The sequence below is a fragment of the Lynx rufus genome, unplaced genomic scaffold (assembly GCF_022079265.1).
Source record: "Lynx rufus isolate CCGP_SWC_20201006 ecotype Redwood Valley unplaced genomic scaffold, mLynRuf1.p SCAF_13, whole genome shotgun sequence".
NCBI classification, from domain to species: domain Eukaryota; kingdom Metazoa; phylum Chordata; class Mammalia; order Carnivora; family Felidae; genus Lynx; species Lynx rufus.
This window is the reverse complement of record NW_025814827.1, coordinates 43109135-43130815: the sequence shown is the minus strand read 5'-3', so window position 1 is coordinate 43130815 and position 21681 is coordinate 43109135. Positions and strand designations below refer to the sequence as shown.

At 43.7% G+C, this 21681-nt stretch overlaps 1 protein-coding gene and 6 non-coding genes across 7 annotated transcripts in view; 5 read left to right on the top strand and 2 right to left on the bottom strand.

The window, feature by feature from the left end:
- Positions 1-2265: 2265 nt before the first annotated feature.
- Positions 2266-2337, bottom strand: TRNAP-UGG (transfer RNA proline (anticodon UGG)). The gene has a single exon. It is a non-coding gene; the product is annotated as a tRNA-Pro (tRNA).
- A 1542-nt stretch (positions 2338-3879) lies between these two features.
- TRNAT-UGU (transfer RNA threonine (anticodon UGU)) lies at positions 3880-3952 on the top strand. Its single transcript has one exon. It is a non-coding gene; the product is annotated as a tRNA-Thr (tRNA).
- A 670-nt stretch (positions 3953-4622) lies between these two features.
- On the top strand, positions 4623-4714 carry TRNAY-GUA (transfer RNA tyrosine (anticodon GUA)). The gene is given in 2 exon segments: positions 4623-4659; positions 4679-4714. It is a non-coding gene; the product is annotated as a tRNA-Tyr (tRNA).
- A 3623-nt stretch (positions 4715-8337) lies between these two features.
- On the bottom strand, positions 8338-8419 carry TRNAL-UAG (transfer RNA leucine (anticodon UAG)). The gene has a single exon. It is a non-coding gene; the product is annotated as a tRNA-Leu (tRNA).
- Positions 8420-18807: 10388 nt separating this feature from the next.
- Positions 18808-21681, top strand: part of RNASE11 (ribonuclease A family member 11 (inactive)) — a 26629-nt gene continuing 23755 nt past the window's right edge. Inside the window, exon 1 of the mRNA XM_047074706.1 lies at positions 18808-18857. Within this exon, the coding sequence (XP_046930662.1) occupies positions 18808-18857 (50 nt within the window). The remainder of the gene's footprint in view (positions 18858-21681) is intronic.
- TRNAT-UGU (transfer RNA threonine (anticodon UGU)) lies at positions 20670-20742 on the top strand. Its single transcript has one exon. It is a non-coding gene; the product is annotated as a tRNA-Thr (tRNA).
- TRNAP-AGG (transfer RNA proline (anticodon AGG)) lies at positions 21044-21115 on the top strand. Its single transcript has one exon. It is a non-coding gene; the product is annotated as a tRNA-Pro (tRNA).

Below are 21681 nucleotides of genomic sequence, written 5' to 3'. Positions count from 1 at the left end.
ATGTATCAAATAGTCATGCTCACTGGTGATTTGCTGTGGACCCTTTTGCATGATTCAAGGGGGACAGGTCATGTTCATAATAGTGGAGAGTACTAAAGGCCCACACCAGCTCCCACAAATCAATATTATTTTTTTAAAAGGCAGTTATATTATAAAACACAAGCAATCAGGACTCTAAGAGTAAACAGATAAACAATGAAAAGCAGACTTAGACCGTTAGGAACTTCAGTTAATATAACCATTATTTGGGTTCTGAAACCCGCACTTCTCTCCCACCTAAGATTATCTTACACCTATTTCTGCTTTTTCAGAACTGGCTTTCCTTCTTTTACCTCCCTCCTCAGGCTGTGAGCTATCATCCCCCTTTAATTTGCTCCTTTCTGCCTTTGTTCCAGTGCTGCTGAGTTCCTCCTGTCTTGATTGTCAGCCCAACCAGTATTCCTGCCTTCTACACAGTAATAGGAGCAGTAATAGTGCCACTTTCATGTGTGCTGGTCTTAAAAGTCCTTACAAGTTCTTGATAACCCAAGGAACCTTTAAGGGCAGGGAAAGACAAGGACTCACTAAATAATCACGAACTACCCCTAAGACCTTTGAGCCAAACATGTGAAAGGACTAGGCCTTCCCCTTCACAGCCAAGCTCCTACAAAGAATTCTTTACCTACATGGCCACACTTTCCCCCTCATTCTTCAACCCACCCAGCTCTGTCATCTTCCCTATACTTTCTGTTTTAAATGCTGGTAAAGGCTGTCAACAGCCCCTGAGTAACCAAATCAGCTGTCAGAACAAGTGACTGTCAGGAGGTTTCCTTCTCTAGTTCTTCTACTCACTGGATTCCATTCCCAACTTTTTAAACACTGATGATCACCAGGGCTGGTTCTTAAATTCTTTCTCTGCGAATGCTCTTCCCTGCACATTTTTAGCCAAGGCAACATTAACCGCCACCGTGTGTATGTGTGTGCGTGTTTAATTGAAGTATAGTTGAAACCCAATATTACATTAGTTTCAGGTGTACAACACAGTGATTCAATAACTCTATACATTATATTGTGCTCACCACAAACGTAGCTACCACCCGTCACCATATATACAATTACGATGTTTTTAATTCCTAAAATTCCTTCCTTTAGTTTGAATCTTTCTCTGGAACCCCATGCCTTTATATCCAGATTCCTACTGTGCATCTCCCCAGTAGCAAATACATCAAACACAACAAAGCCCAGGCGAGGTGTATCGCATTTCTGACAGGACAACCAACTGGAAGTCAGGGCATCCTGGAAAATTCTACTCTTTCTTTTCCCGTCATCCAATAACCAATCACAAAACTCTTTATTCTTGCCTGGCCACATAACCTAACAACTCCGGAAAGGACAAATATGATGGAGTCAGTCAGAAACTCGAAGATTCCCAGTGTACAAGCAGTTTGGGAAGATAAATAGGCTTGAAGGCCTATCATTCCAACAGTTGACAGGTTTGGGCCACTTCTACAAGCCGGAATCAACCATACTCTTAAGGTTTCAGGTAGACACCTCACACTACAGCCGGCTGGCTTTCCAGGTAAGCAATCAAAGAATACCAACGGGGCTCGTGGATTCTTGCTAGAAATGGCAAGACTACTATCACTAGGTTATATTGAGTCTTGGAAAAAATTCAGTTATGCTCTCTTTGAATAGAACGGATGTCTGAGCCTTTGGAGCCCAAGGGTCCCCAGGCCGTAACTTTGCATTATTGGGAAGATTTCCAGGGCACTTGTGACTGTGCGGCAGACGGTGTCCGCAACCAAGAGCTCAGCCGCGCTCCTAACCGCGCGGCTGCTCCCAGGCGGGTGCTAGATTCCGCACCGCCCAGGCATCACTGCAGGGGACCAGTGGCCCCAGGAAGAGGGTTCTGGCCCGGTATTGTGATCCCAGCACACCTCCAGGTACCACTCTCTTCCGTGTGAAATGCTGTAGTGAGAATTGCACGAGTTTTTTCCCGCGAAATGTGCCTCGCTAAACACTGCCGGAGCAAGCTACTCCTGACAAAAGAGCCTGTCAGAGCCAGACTGGGGCACCCCTATCTCATGAAACCCTTGGCTCACCGTAGCATCTTCATTGTCCTTGCATCGGTCCACAGAAGTGTCCAACTTGCTCGCAAGCTGATCTCGAAACAGGTCCAGGTTGGAACGGACCTCAGCCTAGGTGGACTTAAGCTTGGGTTGTATTAGCTGTATTTGGCTCTAAAAGGACGGGGAAGAGAAGGAAAAAAAAAAACCAAAAGGAACAGGGCTCGTCCGGGATTTGAACCCGGGACCTCTCGCACCCAAAGCGAGAATCATACCACTAGACCAACGAGCCAGCCCTGAAGGTGGGCTTTCCTCTCTTGGAATGATCATTCATCCTCGTTTGTTGCATCACACTACTGGACCGTTTTTGACGCTTCTCGTAAGCCCACTGATTTTTTCCAGACCCCAAGAATATCAATGAGCGCATTCGAAGGAATCTGAGCCACAGCGTCCCAGAGATAGGAATGTTCATTATGGAGCTCAGGTTGAGCTGCGAGTCTGTCCGCGGACCCTCCTGAGGTGGGGTCTGGTTGCTTACAGGGTTAGGACCAGAACCATCGCAGGCGCACCAAGGTGTAAGGACACAGTAAAAATAGGAACCACCGAGTTCACTAAGAGGCAAAGGTTACCTCCAGGACCAACAGAGGAGCTCGACACTATGCCCCCCCCCCCTTGGAGTCAAATCCCAAAACTACTGCTTTAGTCCACTGAGCTTGCTTTTGCTTGTTCCTTTCAGCTTTATTTAATAAACGTTGTGTTTTAGGTCTAGATTTAAGGCACCCTTCAAGGGTGGGCATAAGGTGACCTTGGGGAAGAGTTGTCCTTTCCATACCGTCTTTTTGAGAAGGCTGGACCCTCCTGCTTCTCTATCACCCAGAAGATGGTGGGTGGAAAGGGAAGGGAGGGCGTTGTCCTTGCTCTGCAGTGCTTTCTGCAAAGGGAACGATGTTCTTGGGCTCTAGCTTGTCTGCCCTGGTCACACTGTCTACCCTGTGCTGAGCACATTTCTGGCACACTGGGTAAATAGCTACTGAATCTCCTGAACCAGGCCCCAGACTCCTGGGCGGGCTGAGACCAGAGGAGAGAAAAGGAAAAAAGGAGCGTTCCCTTTCCAATCCTTTCATGAGTCTCCACTTTGTATTTGTTCTGGACTTCAGGAGAGCCTGGAGGCCCAGAGAGAAGCTGCCTCGGGGGAGTCCACGTTGTTAGCGAAGAGCGTTAAAGGACCGAGGAGAGGGTTACACTCTTTTAGCCAGCGTCTGCTTCAGGAAACCTGGAGGAGTCTCAGGTCCAGATCGACTGTGGCGGGGTCTGATTCCGCTGAAAGGCTTGGGGAGGGGGCGAGGGATGTCTGGATGCCTTGGCGCCTTCACTGTGGCGGTCCCCAAATTCTGAGGGTCCGAAGGGTATGAACTGTGCTTAGAGAAAACCATCTCCATTAAAAAAAAAAAAAAAATTTATGAGTCCAAGCAGATGGGAGACATGAGGTCGCGGACATATCTTGCATCCTCTTCTGTAAGGAGCCCTCACCCTACCCCACTTTACCCCAGGGCTCACTGGAAGCCCGGGTGTTGGCGGAGCTCAGTGACTTGTTAGGACTGAGGCTGAGGAGCCTGTGCTATGGGCTCTACCGGTGGTCTTCTAGAGACCTACATTCGAGTTTAGGCCTAGTCAGGAACACGTTTCTTAGTCATTCTCTTGTTTGAAGATGCTTCCTTCAAAACGAATTTGTTTTCATTTAGATTTATCTATTAAATTTTGTTTAGATGTAAAAGCCAGTTTGGCTGCAGTTTTTAAAACAAGGGATACAACGGTAAAAATGGACCTGTAGGGCGGCTCCATAGCTCAGGGGTTAGAGCACTGGTCTTGTAAACCAGGGGTCGCGAGTTCAAATCTCGCTGGAGCCTTAGGCGGGTGCTTGTTTTCCCACAACGTCATTCTCCGTTTTTGTCTACTTCTTGACCCAGTCTTGATGGGGGAAGAGGGGGGCGGGGGAAGCACTGTGTAATCTTTTTGGTAAAATCAGATCCTGGAGATCTGGGACGGAGGGTTATAGAACCGGAGCTCCTGGGATCCCAAGGAAAAGACAATGTGTGTGTGTACCTTTCGGTAAGTAGGAGAGGAACCAGATTCCTCAAGTTTCTGCTAGAAGACTGGATGGGTTGGCAGAGTCCACACCTCCGTATTTGAGGAAGAGAGCAAATCAGCTCGGGCCCATTGATAGGAGTGACCCCCGGCGGGGTGGAGTCCGGCACACCTCCCAAGTGCACCAGCCGGGCGCCCAGTTTCTCCTGCGCTCCTGGAGAACTGGTTCGTGGGTTAATCGGCCAGCTTAGGCCAGAAACTAGGTAGATAAACCCCAATCGGGCTTCTGCTCTGCTTCCATACTCACTTTCTCCGACTCAGAGTCTGCTTCCTACGCCCCAGGCTACTCCTGGGATTCGAGTTATTATAGATTCGACTCTGGGGACTTGACGAGCTTCAGTCTTAGTCTGAATCTCAAATACAAAGAAGCCAGACTTCTCGCTAGCTGGTACTATATCCACAAAAATCTACAGTAACGCGCAGAAGTCGCGCCCTTCGATAGCTCAGTTGGTAGAGCGGAGGACTGTAGAGGAACGACGTCTGCTGTTATCCTTAGGTCGCTGGTTCGACTCCGGCTCGAAGGAGATGCTTGCTGTTTTGATGTAATCCCGTACTCAAACCTACTGAAACTTTTGCCCTCCGGTTTCTTTTGATTCTATTTTCAGGCAACAGGAGAAGAGCTTTCCACCTGCCAAGAAAGCTATTTTCACTTATCTTTATGATCATGGAGTAGATGTGGTTCACTCAGGAAATGTGAACTAATGGCTTTCATATTAGATTTGAATCTGTAACCTTCTCATCTTTAGAACCAGTTTACGTTGATTAAACATTGGGGTAACTGCGCTCCACCTCACCAGATACCTATATTTTTTCATAAGCGCAAATAATGCATACTAGGCAAATCAGGGCTTAAGGAGAAATATATTAGAAAGTCTGCCTTTGGAACAATGCAAAAGACTAAATATGCACATGGAGATGTTCTTTCATTAATAAGAAAGAAATACTAATTTAAACAAGAGGATATTGTTTCATCACCAAATCAGAAAATGTTGACTAATATGTAATACTGACCAAGATGCAGTGAGGACTTTCTTGTAGAATGGTACTACTTTCTGGAGGACATTGGGTGTTATAAATCAGGAGCCTTGGGGTGTCTTGGGGTGACTTCAAGCCCCATGTTGGATGTAGAGATTACTTAAAAATTTTTTTTAAATCTTTAAAAAAAGTAAATCAGGAACCTTAAAAAGATAATGTTTGATCAAGTATTCTATTCTACTCTTAGAAATTTTCATTCATACATGAAAAAAGGATATATGGCAAAATAGTTATTTGTGGGTGATTTGTATCTTTATATTTTTATGTATTTTTTCAAAATATATCACGTGTATACATTACATTAATAAAAAACAGTGTTTTAATCTCACAAAATGAAGTTTAAACATACTCTGTGTCACTGTGGAAGACATTTTGGCATTTTCTTATAAAACTAGACATACTGTTATAATACAATCCAGGAATCATGTTCCTAGGTAACTACTACCCCCAATGGTAGAAAACTGTGCCCACACAGAAACTTGCCCATTTATGTTTATAGCAGCTTTATGCCAAAACTTGGAAGTAATAAAGATGTCTTCTGACAGGTGATTAGGTAAATAAACTATGGTACATTGATACAAATGGAATATTCAGCACTAAGAAGAAATGGGACATTAAGCCATGAAATGATATGGAGAAACTTTAAATGCACATTCACTAAGTGAGAGAAGCCAATCTGAAAAGGCTTCATACTGCATGATTCCAAGTATATGACATTCTGGAAAATGCAAAATTATGGAGACAGTAAAAGTGGCTGCCAATGGTTGAAAGAAGGGAGGGGTGCATTGGCAGAACACAATTTTTAGGGCAGTGAAACTATTGTGTATGATACTACAGTGTACTGGTGGATATATGTCATTACACATTTGTCAAAACTCATGGAGTGTATAATACAAAGAGTAAATCCTAGCGTAAACTGATGTGGAAATGTTGGGGTTCAGAGCCTATGGCCAAGAGACAATTCTTGAGATGTCTTCAGTGCAAAAAGGTGGTTTTATTAAAGCACAGGGACAGGACCCATGGGCAGAAAGAGCTGCACTGGGGTTGTGATGGGTGACTGATTATATACCTTCAGATTGGGAGAGTTTAGGGATAGTCTAAGTCTCTAAGGTGTTTTGGAAACAAGGTTTTCAGGATCCTGAGGGGGCTGCCTGTTGTTGGGAAAAGATCATTTATTACTGTTTAGTAAAAACTCAGTCATGACACCCTTCAGATGTATATCAGGAGGCCATAAGCTTGGAGTATGATTGCCAACATATATCTTGAGGGTGGGCGGGGGGGGGGTAAGATATAAAGGAAGCTTCCAAAGGGATTTTTATATGTTAAAGTAGACATACAGGATCCTGAGGGGTTGGGAAAATGTTAAGCTAAGACTGCCTTTTGCCCTTAGCAAAGTGTCATCATTGAGGCACCTGTTTCAAGGCTTTGTCAGTGGGCTGTAGGCAGTAAAGGAATTTAATTTTTCATTTGCCTTTGTTTCCCACATCATAAACTATGGACTTTAGTTGATAATGATGTATAATTGTTCATTCACTGTAACAAATCTCACTAGTGCAGAATGTTGATGGTAAGGAGGCTGTGGGGTGGGCAGAGAGAAGGCACATAGAAATTCTGTATTTTCTTACTCAATTTTGCTATAAACCTAAAACTGCTAGTCATAGTTCAGACTGCTATAACAAAAGTACCATAGACTGGGTGGCTTAAACCAAAAATGTATCGCTCACAGTTCTGGAGACTGGGAAGTCCCAGATCCAGGGGCCAACACATGGTGTCTGACAAAGCCCTGCTTTTTGGCTTGTGGACAACTGCCTTGCCTCTGTATCCTTGCATGGGTAAGAGAGAAATCTCTCAATTTCTGAGAAAAATATGGCCTCTTTTGTGAAAACCTCAGGTGGCCAAGATATTTCTTGGTGAGAGGTGGGTGAAAAGGAAGTGAATGAACATCAAAGAGGAGTCATCAAAGTGACATGAAGGTGGCCTAGGAAACATGGAAGAGGATTTGAATGGGGAGAGGGAAAGTAATAATAATAATAAAAAAAAAAGACACAATAAAAATGTAGCATGAAAAGCCCCAAGACCTTGATTCTTGCAGAATCCTAGTTCCCTCCTCCATTTATTTCATTCATTCTTCATGACAGTGCTGGGAAATTGCAGGGGATTTCCTTCTTGAGGGGAGCAGCCTGCCCAAATCCAGGAGTACTACTGTTAGGAAATAGGGACTGTCATGGCTGAAAAGTGCAGTGGGACAGCCCTTCTGAGAAGACACCACTAAGTAGTCCCTGAGCGTATCTTCTCTTTCCCACACTGAATCAGGTGCTGCACAGTTCTTGCAGTTGAGTGGTTTAGTCTCCAAATCTAAGTAGTCTCCAAGATAAGTAGATTCATTTGGAAGGACAGGGGAGTGGCTAAGTCAACACCATTCACAGCACACACTCCCTGGGCCAGATGCAAGGAGTCAGCCAAGAATCAGCTTGGAAGTGTTTTGGAATCAGAAACCCACCTGCAAATGAAATTCAAAGTAACTGTTTACCTATCCAACCCCACCCCCATGAAGCAATCAAGCCTGAGTGAAAGCTTGAAGCCTGGTAAGTATTGGTTTTCTCATTCATTCATCATACTCAATTACAAAAGTAATGTGATTAAAATCCAAATCGGATCTGTGCAGGTTATTTTCGGAGTATAGAGCTGCAGCTCTTAAACCAGTGTCAGCAGTAGGCTGATGGGAGCAACCACACAATTTCTGGGAAGTGTTCCTGACCCGATGATGCCTAAACCGGGTCAAAAGAATGAATCAGTGCGAATGTGGATTTTACAAGAGTGAGACCAAAAGAGTTGCCGAGTGAGGGAACACAAAAGCAGTGCAAAAGCCTTGACAAGGAGTAAGTTGGGTGCAAATACAACCTGGAAGGGAATGTTAGAGGAGCTCGAAGTGGGAGATTATCGTGTAGTAAACCGAGGTGGTTTGATCGCAAACATAGAAGTCAGTGTCCGGTGGGTGAAGTACGGAAGAACGGAGAAGAGGAATTACTATGAGTTATGTGAGTTATTGTTACGTAACCCTTTTTTCAGGGCCGAAGAACTCGGGGTTTGTAGCTAGATTAAAACACACCGATGGCAGTGGTGGGATTCGAACCCACGCCTCCGAAGAGACTGGAGCCTAAATCCAGCGCCTTAGACCGCTCGGCCACACTACCGCTTGGCATACAGAGCTTTTTTTTAACCTTTAAGTTATGTACCTATCCAGCATATGAGCTCAAAATTTGGAGTTTTCTTCTCGGTTAGTGGACTTCCCCGCAGGGTTTTCGTTCAACCCTACGGATCTGAACAAGAGAGGAGTCATCGTGTTCTCACACGCCTGTGAAGTGAAACATAAACTAGTCAACGATCATTACAGTGAATGTCCTTAGAAGATTTTTACCTTTTCTGTATGTAACCTAGGCAATAAGACGCAGGAAAAAAAAAAAAATCCCGCCGGCGACTTATTGCCCGTGATTAGAGAAGACTGAATAAGGGCCTCCTTGCCGTTGCGTCGTTGGTCTGTGGCTGTGAGCCTGAGTGCAAATGGAGTCTGAGTTCAGCTCCAGAAGGAAGCGCCCTTTCATTCACAGATCTGGCCAGCCTAACACAGAATTCCAGGGAACTCCTTGGTCGCCTCCTCCTGCAGTTTCAGTCAGAATGGAGAGATTGGGTCGAGGTGCGGCCTTCTGGGTCAGTAACTACCGCACTGCTGTAGTATCGGAACTATTTCCCTTACGTAGGGACCAAAATGACCCCCCACCCCCACCCCAAGGGAGGTTGTGTTCCAGGAGCGTCCCCAGCCCAGGAAGGGGTGGGTTCGGGGCTTCCCTTGGGTGCAAGCGCCCCTAGCTCCGTTCAATTTCTTTTAAAAGGAGCAGAGAGAAATCTAGATAAAAGTTTCATGAGTGATACCTGCGGTCTGCTGACCCAAAGTGGGATCTTGTACCTGTACATGAACTCTACCCGGCTCAAGGCCCTGGATTCTGCCTTAGTTCTATTCTTTGTGGTTTCTGATTGGCCATTTCTGGGTCTTCAGAACCAGAAATTCTCCCAGGAATCTGTTTCCGAACTTCAAGGGCCCCTCCCCCACCCACCTCCTCTTGCCTTTCCTTGCCTGAGGGTTTTCCGAGACTTGGTGGCCTGAAGGTCGGGGGCTGGGGGTGCGCCGAGAGAGGCAAAATTGTTCTTCACTGAATCTTCACGGGGCGAGTGTCCCGCTAGCTCCCGCCCTCGCTGCCACGGGTGGGGGACGATGAACAGAAAAGTTCTAGAAAAGTTGCTTGGAAATAGGGTGTCGAGAGCATTTGATGGATGTAGACCCAGGCGGGGAAATGGGGGTAGAAGGCTGGGGTCCGCGAAGGAAGAGCCCTGGACGGTCCAAGGTCAGAGGCGAGGTCTTAGACGCCTCATCAGCAGCACCCCATTCCAGCCAGGCCCAGCTGTCTGGTGGGTCATCTCCCCTCCACCCCGCCACCTCCACCCTACCCCAACCGGATCCCTCCTTGCACACAAGAAATTAAGTGCCTCCTGGTTGCTTCTTTTGCCTTCTGCTTTCCTCTCTCTAGTTCGAGTTCATGGGCAATCTGAGCTCCCTGAGCAGAACTGGGTGTCCCCCAGTAGGCTCCAACCAAGTTCTCTTTCTCTCCAGAAGCTCCCAGAGTTAAGAGTGAGGTGCAGTGGTCAGTTTGGAGGTGGTCAGCACGGGAGGACAGTGATCCACCGGTCTAGAGGACTGGTCAAGGGTGTGGCTTCTGCTCCCTACTCGCTAGAGGCAGAAGGATTCCAATACCCCTCCCTGGCCCTTTTGGCTGAAATGTAGGACTTCTAAGAAATTTCACTTTGTGTTTCAGAATCCTCAGAAAAAAGCGAGTGTGAACTGATTGCCTTCAGCAGTGCACAAAAGTCTTTGCCACTTTGGAAAGAATGATGTGGGAAGATTGTTGTTAATCTCAAATTGTGGAGAACATAGAAGTCATGTATAGCCACCTCTAAGTGTAAGATAAGGAAGCATCAGTTCGAAAGAAAGAAAAGACCTTGGGGCTTTTCATTACTTGAAAAAAGTGGGGAGGGAGAGAACAAATATTTAAAATATAGTTTAAGGGGCATCTGGCTGGCTCAATGGGTGGAGAATGCGACCATTGATCTCAGTGACTTTAAGTCACACGTTGGGCATGAAGCCTACTTAAAATAAAAATATTTAAATGTTAAAATAAAAATTTTAAATATTAATAAATTATTGCTAAAATATTTTTGAAATATTAAAAATATTTAAACTATTATGCCTCCTACTGAGCCAGATAAGAAACTTGGAGTCTATGGGTAGCTCTTGGGAAGGTCTTTTTTTTTTTTCTTTTGGTGATTTGGATGCTTTTTATTTCTTTGTGTTGCCTGATTGCTGCGCCTAAGACTTCCAATACTATGTTGAATTAACCGTGGCGGGAGTGGACATTCCTGTAGTGTTCCCGACCTTAGGAGGAAAGCTCTCAGTTTTTCCCCATTGAGGATGATATTAGCATTGGGTTTTTCATATATGGCTTTTATGATCTCGAGGTATGATCCTTCTATCCCTACTTTCTTGAAGGTTTTTATCAAGAAAGGATGCTGTATTTTGTCAAATGCTTTCTCTGCATCTATTGAGAGGATCATGTGATTCTTGTCCTTTCTTTTATTGATGTAATGAATCACATTGTTTCGTGGATATGGAACCAGCCCTGCATCCCAGGTATAAATCCCACTTGTTCATGAGTGAATAATTATTTTAATGTATTGTTGGATCCAGTTGGGTAATATCTTGTTGAGGATCTTTGCCTCCATGTTCATCAGGGAAATTGGTCTATAGTTCTCCTTTTCAGTGGGGTCTTTGTCTAGTTTTGGAATCAAGGTAATGCTTGCTTCGTAGAAAGAGTTTGGAAGTTTTCCTTCCATTTCTATTTTTTTGGAACAGCTTCAAGAGAATAGGTGTTAACTCTTCTTTCAATGTTTGGTAGAATTCCCCTGGAAAGCCATCTGGCCCTGGACTCTTGTTTTTTGGGAGATTTTTGATTACTAATTCGATTTCTTTGCTGGTTATGGGTCTGTTCAAATTTTCCATTTCTTCCTGTTTCAGTTTTGGTAGTTTCTAGGAATTTGTTCATTTCTTCCAGATTGCCCATTTTATTGGCATGTAATTGCTCATAATATTCTCTTATTACTGTTTGTATTTCTTCTGTGTTTGTTGTGATCTCTCCTCTTTCATTCTTGATTTTATTTGGGTCCTTTCTTTTTTCTTTTTTATTGAACTGGCCAGTGGTTTATCAATTTTGTTGATTCTTTCAAAGAACCAGCTTCTGGTTTCATTGATCTGTTCTACTGTTTTTATTTTGTTTTGTTTTGGTTTGGTTTAGATAGCATTGATTTCTGCTCTAATCTTTATTATTTCCTGTCTTCTGCTGGTTTGGGGTTTTATTTGCTGTTCTTTTTCCGGCTCTTTAAGGTGAAGGGTTAGGTTATGTATCTGACCTTCCTTCTTTAGGAAGGCCTGGATTGCTATATGCTTTATTCATATGACCACCTTTGGTGCATCCCAGAGGTTTTGGGCTGTGGTGTTATCATTTTCATTGACTTCTATGTACTTTTTAATTTCCTCTCTAACTTCTTGGTTAGCCCATTCATTCTTTAGTAGGATGGTCTTTAGTCTCCAAGTATTTGTTACCTTTCCAAATTTTTTCTTGTGGTTCATTTCAAGTTTCATAGTGTTGTGGTCTGAAAATATGCACGTATGATCTTTTGTACTTGTTGAGGGCTGATTTGTGTTCCAGTGTGTGATGTGATCTGTTCTGGAGAACATTCCATGTGCACTGGAGAAGAATGTATATTCCACTGCTGAAATGTTCTGAATATATCTGCTAAGTCCATCTGGTCCAATGTGTCATTCAAAGCCACTGTTTCCTTGTTGATTTTCTGTTTAGATGATCTATCTATTGTTGTCAGTGGCGTGTTGAAGTCTCCTACTATTATGGTATTATTATCAATGAGTTTCTTTATGTTTGTGATTAATTGATTTATATATTTGGGTGCTTTCACATTTGGAGCATAAATTTTTGCGGTGATAATACTCTTCTTCATCTCTTGTTACAGTCTTTATTTTAAAGTCTAGATTGTCTCATATAAGGATGGCTACTCCGGCTTTCTTTTGTTGACCATCAATCTGAAGGTGTCTTTAGGTCTAAAGTGGGTCTCTTGTAAACAGCATATAAATGGATCTTGTTTTCTTATCCATTCTGTTACCCTATGTCTTCTGATTCAAACATTTAGTCCATTGATGTTTAGAGTGAGTACTGAAAGATATGAATTTATTGCCATTATGTTTCTCGTAGAGTTGGAGTTTCTCATGGTTTTCTCTGGTCTTTTCTAGTCTGTTGATTTTGGTCTTTTGTTTTTTTTTCTGTCTTTTCTCCCCTCACAGAGTTCCCCTTAAAATTTCTTGCAGTTAGTGGTCACAAACTCCTTTAATTTTTGTATGTCTGGGAAACGTTTTATCTCTCCTTCTATTTTGAATGACAGCCTTGCTGGATAAAGAATTCTTGGCTGCATATTTTTCTGATTCAGCACATTGAATATATCCTGCCACTCCTTTCTGGCCTGCCAAGTTTCTGTGGATAGGTCTGCTGAAACTTATCTGTCTTCCCTTGTATGTTAGGGACTTTTTTTCCCTTGCTGCTTTCATGATTCTCTCCTTGCCTGAGTATTTTGTGAATTTGACGTTGATGGTTGGTTTTTGTTGAATCTAATGGGAGTCCTCTGTGCTTCCTGGATTTTGATGTCTGTGTCTTTCCCCAGGTTAGGAAAGTTTTCCACTATGATTTGCTCACATAACCCTTTTATCCCTTTTTTTCTCTCTTCATCTTCTGGGACTCCTATGATTCTGATGTTGTTCCTTTTTAATGAGTTGCTGATTTCTCTGATTCTTAAATTGGGCTCTTTTGCCTTCGTCTACCTCTTTTTTTTTCTGCTTAATTATTCTCCATAAATTTGTCCTCTATATCGCTGATTCTCTGTTCTGCCTCATCTATCCTTGCCACTGCAGCATCTATTAGAGATTGCAGCTCAGTTATAACATTTTTTATTTCATCCCAACTGGCTTTTACTTCTTTTATCTCCACACAAAGGGATTCTAAACTATTTTCAACCTCAGCTAGTATTATTATTATCATGATTCTAAATTCTGGTTAAGACATCTTGCTTGTATCTGTGTTGATTAAGTCCCTGGCTGTTGTTTCTTCCTGCTTTTTCTTTTGAGGTGAATTTCTTCGTTTCATCATTTTGAAGAAGAAAAGGAATTAATAAGGTAAAAAAATTAAAATTAAAAAATTAAAAACAACACACACACACACACACACACACACACACACAAATCAAATAAATGATGCTAGATCCTAGGTGTGTTTTGGTCTAGGTGTTGAAAGGAGGTTGATAGATTAGAGAAAAAAGGGAAAAAGAAAAAAAAAAGGAAAACGTTTGAAACTGTGAAAAAAAATGATTACAACGAAATAGAATAAAATGAAACGATGGAAGTAAAATAGAATTTGAAAAGTTTACAAAAAAGTAAAAAATATACTAGAAAAAATTTTTTAATATTTTGATAAAAATTGAAAATAAAAATAAATTTTTTCTCTTTCTATATTCAAGGAATAGAAATGAAAAAGAAAAAAAGAAAATTGAATACATGGACCAGCGAACAGACTGAAATACGATTGAAATTACATTGTTTACCCCTAGAAGTTAAACTATGAAGCACTTTAGAGTCTGTAAACTAAGCAGGCGGAGAGACTTGTGGTGTTCCTGAAGAGTGAGGTTGGCCCAGTGGGTGGGGTTAGTGTAACGGCTCTGTTCTCCACTAGATGGCGCTGCTTAGCTTACTGGGGCGGATTGTTGCGGCGCTTGTAGGCGTGTATGCGCGTGCGCGGGAGTGGTCAAAATGGCGTCACCCAACTGCCTGGTTTGTAGTATCTGAACTCCGTTTTCCCCGACCAGCAATCGCACACCTGTCCTTTGTCTCTGGCTTTTGTCCACTCCCCACGTTTACACTGTCCATGACCAAGCTGTCAGGTTGCCAGGCGGCACCTCCCTCCTGAATTTTATCTCAGATGCGGCTGTGTTTCCCGGCCCCTCACTTCTGAGGGACTGTGGTTTTGACCCGTTCTGCCCCTCTGTAGGAGCATGTCAACGAGCAATAGCCAGTGCCAGCTGCACCCAGGAACATTTATGGGACTGTGCTGCTGCTGATGCCCAGAGACTGAGGCTGGGCGCCAGCCCATCTCAGAAAAAGTTCACGCAGTTGTGTAGCAGCAGCATTTCAGGAATTGTGGGAAATCACAACATGCATCTGGCACCAGGCTTCACCCTTAAGGAACTTGTTCCAGCACCAGCGAATGTCGAATGTCGTTGTTCTTTGCGGTCAGCTGAGACCTCTGGAATCGGCAGCGGTGGCCACACGGACTCTACCAAATGTTCTCCTAGCAGGGGAACCACTTCTCCCCGTGTGGCCCGAGAACTTCCCAGACCCCACTCTGCTCCTGGGAATTCGCCCTTCCCACCAGAGCACCACCAGGTATCGAGCTGAGGAGTTTCAGACTCTGCACTCCCCCTGTTTACAGTCTTAATGAAATTTAAACCCTTTCCTTTCTCCTTTCTCCCTTTTTTGTTCAGTCCCTGTGGCTGTTTCCACTTTTCCACTTTCTCTCCAGCTGCTTTTGGGGGGGGGTGCTTTTCCCATACTCTCCCCACGCCCCCCCCCTCCCCCCGTCTCTGTTCTGGCTCTGCAAGCATAAACAGCTCCCTGCCCTCTGCAGCTTCTCTCTGCCCCAGTTCACCTCGCTGTGCTGTGTACCTGTTGAGTTCTGTGGTAAATGTTGTGCAGATTGTTGTGTTAATCCTCAAATCCGTTTTCTAGGTGTGCAGGATGGTTTAGTGTTGATCTGGCTGTATTTCATGAATGTGAGACACAAAAAAAACTTCCATTCTGTTCCACCATCTTGGCTCCTCCCTTGGGAAGGTCTTTTGATGAGCTCTTACAGATGCGATTATACAGGCACACTTGTGTATGTGTATGTTAGGGCTAATTTGGTAAACACACACATTTAAATAAACCAGAGTTTATGTAACTATGTTTTAACTTAAAACACCACCACCACCAACATGTCATAAGGTGCAAGTGTTCTGGGCCCTTCTTGATCAGGCAATAAAAAGAACCAGTCAACAGGAAAGAACCTGGTTTACAGCAGAGCTCCCCTTGATCCTGGCATGCTGCATTTTCAGCATTCAAACAGACAGACTTGAAATCAGTTTCCTATCAGGAGAGAAAGTATTACCCTCTCTCGTACCTGGCTGAAATTCCTTTACTGACCAGTGTGCATAGCTTCCCCTATTGAATCACTGGATAGTGCTTGAGTACTCCTTGCTTACTTTGAACTCACTGGATCCTTCAGTGGAGGGAGGAGCCTTGGTCTACTTCCCTCAAGAAGTGGTTGCTATGTTGGATTGCACAGTAAAAGAAAGAAATGCCCAGAGACTCACAAGCCAGGTATCTCAGATTTCCTTTGTCACACATTTAATTGTCCAGTATCTGAAGCAAATACATAATGGCCCCTTTGGAAAGAAGCCTGATACAGATAAATGTGATGGGTTTATCTGACACATGGTTATTCCTTCCCTCTTCAACACAGAATGCTAGTATTCTAAGCTCTAGCATTCTGCAGTAATGCCAGAGAATTTAACCCTGAATTTCCTGCTATCTTTACCTTGTTAATAGTCCAGATGATGAAAATTTATTTACAAGCAGTAAATTCAAGACCTTGATACTCAAACTGTGGTCCAGGCACCAGCAGGATCAGCATGTCCTGGTAAGTTATTAGAAATGCAGGGTCTTAGGTCTATTGAATTGGAATCTTAATAAGCTCCCCAAAGGTTAGAGAATTTTGACAGGGACCCTCTGTTCCAATCTATGTATCAAATGCCCCCATGGTCAATTTAGGGCATTTGAAAGTTCCCACCAGAATCCTTCTAGATCAGCAGGAGACTCGCATTACATTGCAATGTAAAATTCTTTCTCTAGCTCCAGTACAGAGCCAGCCAAGTAGTGGCCTGTACTGTAAAAATAGTGCTTAAAATTAAATACTGGTGAATGATATGTATTGGATGTATTTGGATGTATTTGGATGAATGTAATAGATAGTCTTTTGAGTATTTATTGAGCCCCTACTTAAATATTTAGTTCCTTTATGGTCTCACATGTTAATTACATTGTTCATCATAGTTCTTTTTTTTTTTTTTTTTTTTTTTTTTTGAGCCAGAGAGAGACAGAGCATGAGCAGGGGAGGGGCAGAGAGACAGGAAGACACAGAATCTGAAGCAGGCTCCAGGCTCTGAGCTGTCAACACAGAGCCTGATGCAGGGCTCGAACTCACAAAGTGTGAGATCATGACCTGAGCTGAAGTCAGACATTAACTGACTGAGCCACCCAGGCGCCCCTACATTATTCATTATAGTAATGCAAAGCACTGTGATGTACTTATTCTTGCAAGTTTTCTAAAATAAATGTTCAAAGGAAAAGGAGAGAAGGGTAATCGCTTTTCTCAGTTTTGACAGGGAGGATCAAACCTCTTCTTTTTAACTTGTATTTTTCCCTTACAATGTTCATCAGCTCAGGAAACCATCCTACTATCCTTAAGTCAGACTTCTAGGAACTCAGACCACTATCTCTAGTAACAAGCCAGGGAGCCAAGCAATAATTCTGTAATAATCAGCCCCAAATGGCCAAGACTTGATTAGCAACTGACAGCTTTCCTAATATTTGTCCCTGCTTCCAATTTAGGACCAACCAGAGAAAGCCAAATATGCACCCCTAACCAATCACATAGGATGCTTTGCTTCTAGGTAGACTGTCTATAGCTTCCCCATGCCAATGGCCTCCAATCAAGGCACACCTGAAGCCTTCCACTATAAAGCTTTCCCACTTTTCTGTCTGTCTTTGAGTCTCTGACAAAACTCAAATGATGATGGCTGACTTCCTTGCTACAGCAAACTCTGAATGAATAGCCTTTGCTGTTGTCATTTACTTGGTCTTCCTTTATTTCCACACTAGAATTAAAACTTTGCACAATAGGGGCGCCTGGGTGGCGCAGTCGGTTAAGCATCTGACTTCAGCCAGGTCGCGATCTCGCGGTCCGTGAGTTCGAGCCCCGCGTCAGGCTCTGGGCTGATGGCTCGGAGCCTGGAGCCTGTTTCCGATTCTGTGTCTCCCTCTCTCTCTACCCCTTCCCCATTCATGCTCTGTCTCTCTCTGTCCCAAAAATAATAAATAAAAAAAAAAAGTTGAAAAAAAATAAAAAAAAAAAAACTTTGCACAATAAAAAGTTGAGGGGAAATGGATGAAATACAGACAAATATGCAAAAAAAGTAATTAAAAAATAATCCTAAGATCCCTACCAGGGGTCAAGTTGTTCTAGAGAACTTCTAATTGGCCAGAACACTCTGGAACAGGCCATTTTGATGTTGCTCTCTGGACCGGACTAGTGGAGCAGGCTCTTGGAACCTCCTGAGTCAGGCCAACCCAAGTGAGCTGAGGACAGTGAGTGGCTGGAAGAATGAGAGAGATTGATGTAAGGTCCTGGGACAAACTTCAGGGGTAGGAAATAGACTGAATGTAGATAGGGTCTCTTGGGCAAAGGTTTAGTTATCCTGTGAAGAGAGGGAGGACCCTGAACCCAAAGACAGCCTCTGTGAAGGGGAACAAAAACCATCAGGCACATGGTTGTTGTCCTAGCTTCTCTTTTTGGAGGCTCCTTTGAGCATTTTAAATTCCTTTCAGATGTGTAACAAGCAGTCTACAGTTATAGGGAAGAATTCAGTCCATACAGAGAATAGAAAAGAATAGAAGCTTGCTCAGTTGTGACAGAGTGAGGATGAGAGAACAGATTTCAGGAAAAGGTTTAAGAGGAGCCAAGAATGCAATGGGAGAAAAAGAGAGGAGAAACAGCAAGTAGGGAGGGGATAAGAAAGCTGTTGGGGTGCTGGTTTTGACTGTTTAGCAATGTTGCCTAAGGCCCGTGTCTCTGAATAAAATAACAATAATAAAGATGGTAATAACCGTGATGATAGTAGTGAACTCTCATTTCCAAAACAAGGATACAGCAACTTTGCAAGGTTAACTAACTGACCCAGGTGTTTTCTAACCACTATGCTACATACTCAAGTCCAAAGGGATGACCATGCTGATTAACTTGGAAGTTTCTACCAGTAAAATGCCTTGTGTAGGCAAATGGGATACAGCGACCGATTCTTGATTCTCTAAAGCAGAGCAGTCAGTTCAAAGCCTTGTAGTTGTCTTAAAGACAAGGAGGATATTGTCTGGAGAAAGACTGAGGTTTGCACACCAAGGGAACATTGGGAGGAACGGCTATTGTCAAGCCACAGAAGATCCTATTACCCTCTTGGCCCTGAACAGTTGGATATGTTCCTCTCGTCTTAGGACAACCTTGTGAGGCCTCTCCGTGACTCATCCCTGAACCAAGAATATCTGCCATAAATGCCTGATTCTGCCTGTATGGAGATTTCTCTTCCTTCAAGATTTGTAAGGTTAGTGGCACCGTGTTTTACATTGATACAATGAAAAATAGTTGTTGCCAGGTGAACTATGTGTGGTTTCTTTCCTGATTGGATGGGGGCCCCCAAATGTGGGGCAAGGTCAGGTGGAAGCAGGTAGCCTGAGGGGTGAAAGAACACCCAAGGCAAAACAAAGGTGGTAGATGTTTATTGAATACACCTCAAGGGAGAAGCGGGAGGAAGAGCAGGGGAGAGATTGCTTGCAAGAGGTGGGGATGGGGAGGAATGTATCTAAACCGGGAAGGGGAGCATGTATGGACTTTCCCTTTTTGGCAACTGTGCCTATGTGTAAGTAGCCCATTGGTCAGTTAGGGCCTATGGATATTTTGAAGTGGGTCATCTTATGGGCCTGTTTGCATTCAGCCAGAGGGTTACTGCAGGCCCTTTTGCCTTGATCAAGTTTCCATTGCTCAAGCCTGAGCCTGAAAGGGGCCTCTAGGCTGCAGAGACTTGAGGTCCTGGGGCTTAAACCCAGTCAGACCTGAAGAAGTCTTGGAAGGTTCTTGGTCTTGTCATGAAAAATAACCCAAAGACAGACATGCAACACAGCGGATGAGCGACACAAGCAGGAAAGTTTATTAAGGCAAAAAGTACCCTCGAGATATGAGAGCAAGAGCGAAATTGAGAGAGCACTGTGTCCCTGGGGTTTGGGATTCTATCTTTTGTCAGCAGTTGTTAACTAGGGCATAGAATATTCATTACTTGGGGCTGGAAGCAGGGCTTCCCACTTTTTCTTCCTAATTGGGTCAGGGGTTTCCTGTCTTCGCATCCTCTATCTTGGGCCTGTTGGGTTTGGTCCCCCTTTGTATGGAATGCCTCCAGGACAGGCCTCTGACTTTCTTGGATCTGACCATGACTTCCTCCTTGCTGGTCTCCAGGTATCCTGTTAGAATCTAACTACTGCCTACTCTAACACAATGAATCATAAGCTTACAGATAAGCTTACAGATTTCTTAGAAACTTCATGATCTTGGACAAATGAAAACATTAAAAAATAGTGGGCACAAGAACAGGCGTGTGGACAGAGTCGAAATCTTGCTAAACAGAATTGGTCCACTTTTGGGGGTTGTATGAATCACTGCTTTTTTCCAGTGTTCCCAGCTATGATTATATTTGCAGTAAGAAATAAGTACAATATCTTTCTTAAATAATTTTTTTGTTCCTGTTTACTAGCTTATATAAACAAGGTTTCTAAAAAGTGAAAATCCTTTTTAAAAAGTTGTATTAGTTTCATACTGAAGATGTAGGTAAATGTTCCTTTAAGGAAGGATTCAACTCTTTCTCCCCAACACCCATTTTCCCTACATGCTCCTACCCCTAAGCCTTTGAGAGAGAGGCATTGATCCCAAAATACTTAAGTTTTTTAGAAAGGACAAAACCATGATAAATCTTTTTTCACCTTCCCCAGATTTTATCACAATATTAAATGAAAGGAGTGTATTATAATCTGTCCATCAGACACCCTCTATAGGAGTCTCTTACTTCTCAGGTGGGTCTACTATGTGCCCAAATATCTGAGATTTTTATATCTGCATCCTTTCTGTGGCTCCAGATGCACAGGGATGCACTGTCTCAGGAGAGTATCAAGATGAAAGACAAGACAGCCTGGTGGTGGCTCTACTCGAAAGGAACTTTTTTAGAGGGTTGACAGGACATGAAGAAATTCTCATTTTATGGAAGAATATCTTGGATTTTTGCTCTGGTCAAAGTTCTTAGTGCTTTGGGATGTTGGCTTTACTGTGTGCTTCTATAAGATGAGAGGTAGAGAAAGAGCCCACAGGATGAGGCTCCATAGCTCAGGGGTTAGAGCACTGGTCTTGTAAACCAGGGGTCGCGAGTTCAAATCTCGCTGGGGCCTTTGGTCCTTTTTTCCTCCGAACCTCACTTCCAGACGCCTCAGAAGATATAGGAGGGCAGGACCCGGCACCTCAGAATCTCCCAGGTCCTCCGCACCTACTGAGACGTTGAGGCAATGCCGGATACTTTCCCTGCTTCTGTCTGGTGATTATAGCAGCTGATAAAGGACTGTTGTGAGGCTTACGCTTTCTGGGTAAACAAACACGCATTCCTTCCAACAGAAGGCACTCGAGTGATACGGTTCTGGATACGCTAGTGACGGGAATGAGCCTTGAGGCAGAGTTAAAAGGCGTCTGTAGGCTGGCTCGTTGGTCTAGGGGTATGATTCTCGCTTAGGGTGCGAGAGGTCCCGGGTTCAAATCCCGGACGAGCCCAGTTTTGCTTCCTTCAACTTGTTTACGTTTCTGTCGCTGCATTTTGTCCTCTCTTCTCTGCTTAAAATGATGCAACCGAAGGCTCCCTACGCGATGTGAAATAGCAAAGTAGAGACAGCTCCAAGCTAGCTTTTGAATTCTGTCCCACGACGTGTTTCCTCACTTCCCTGGGCCGACAGGCCGGCGGGCAGGTCCGAGAGCAGATCATTCTTTGGCCTCTGAGTGCCTCCATAGTGAAATGGAAATGGTAATGCATTCCCTTCCCCTGCCTGACTCCAGGGACTCATTCAGTCACATAAAACAGTGTATGGGAAATTTCTTGGAAACTTTATATGGTGCCACATATACCGAGCTGTTTTCTTTCCTGAGAGGGAACTGGGGGCTGATGCATGCTAACATTGTCATCATTTTAAAAATGTACAATGTGTTATCCTTTACAAGGGTTTTTATGTGTTGTCACATAGCGTTGTCTCTTTTTTTCTTTTCCTCCCTCCCTCCCTTTCTCTCTCTCTCTCTTTTTTTCTCATCCTTCTCAGTCATTCTGTTCTGGCCACACTGGCCCTCTG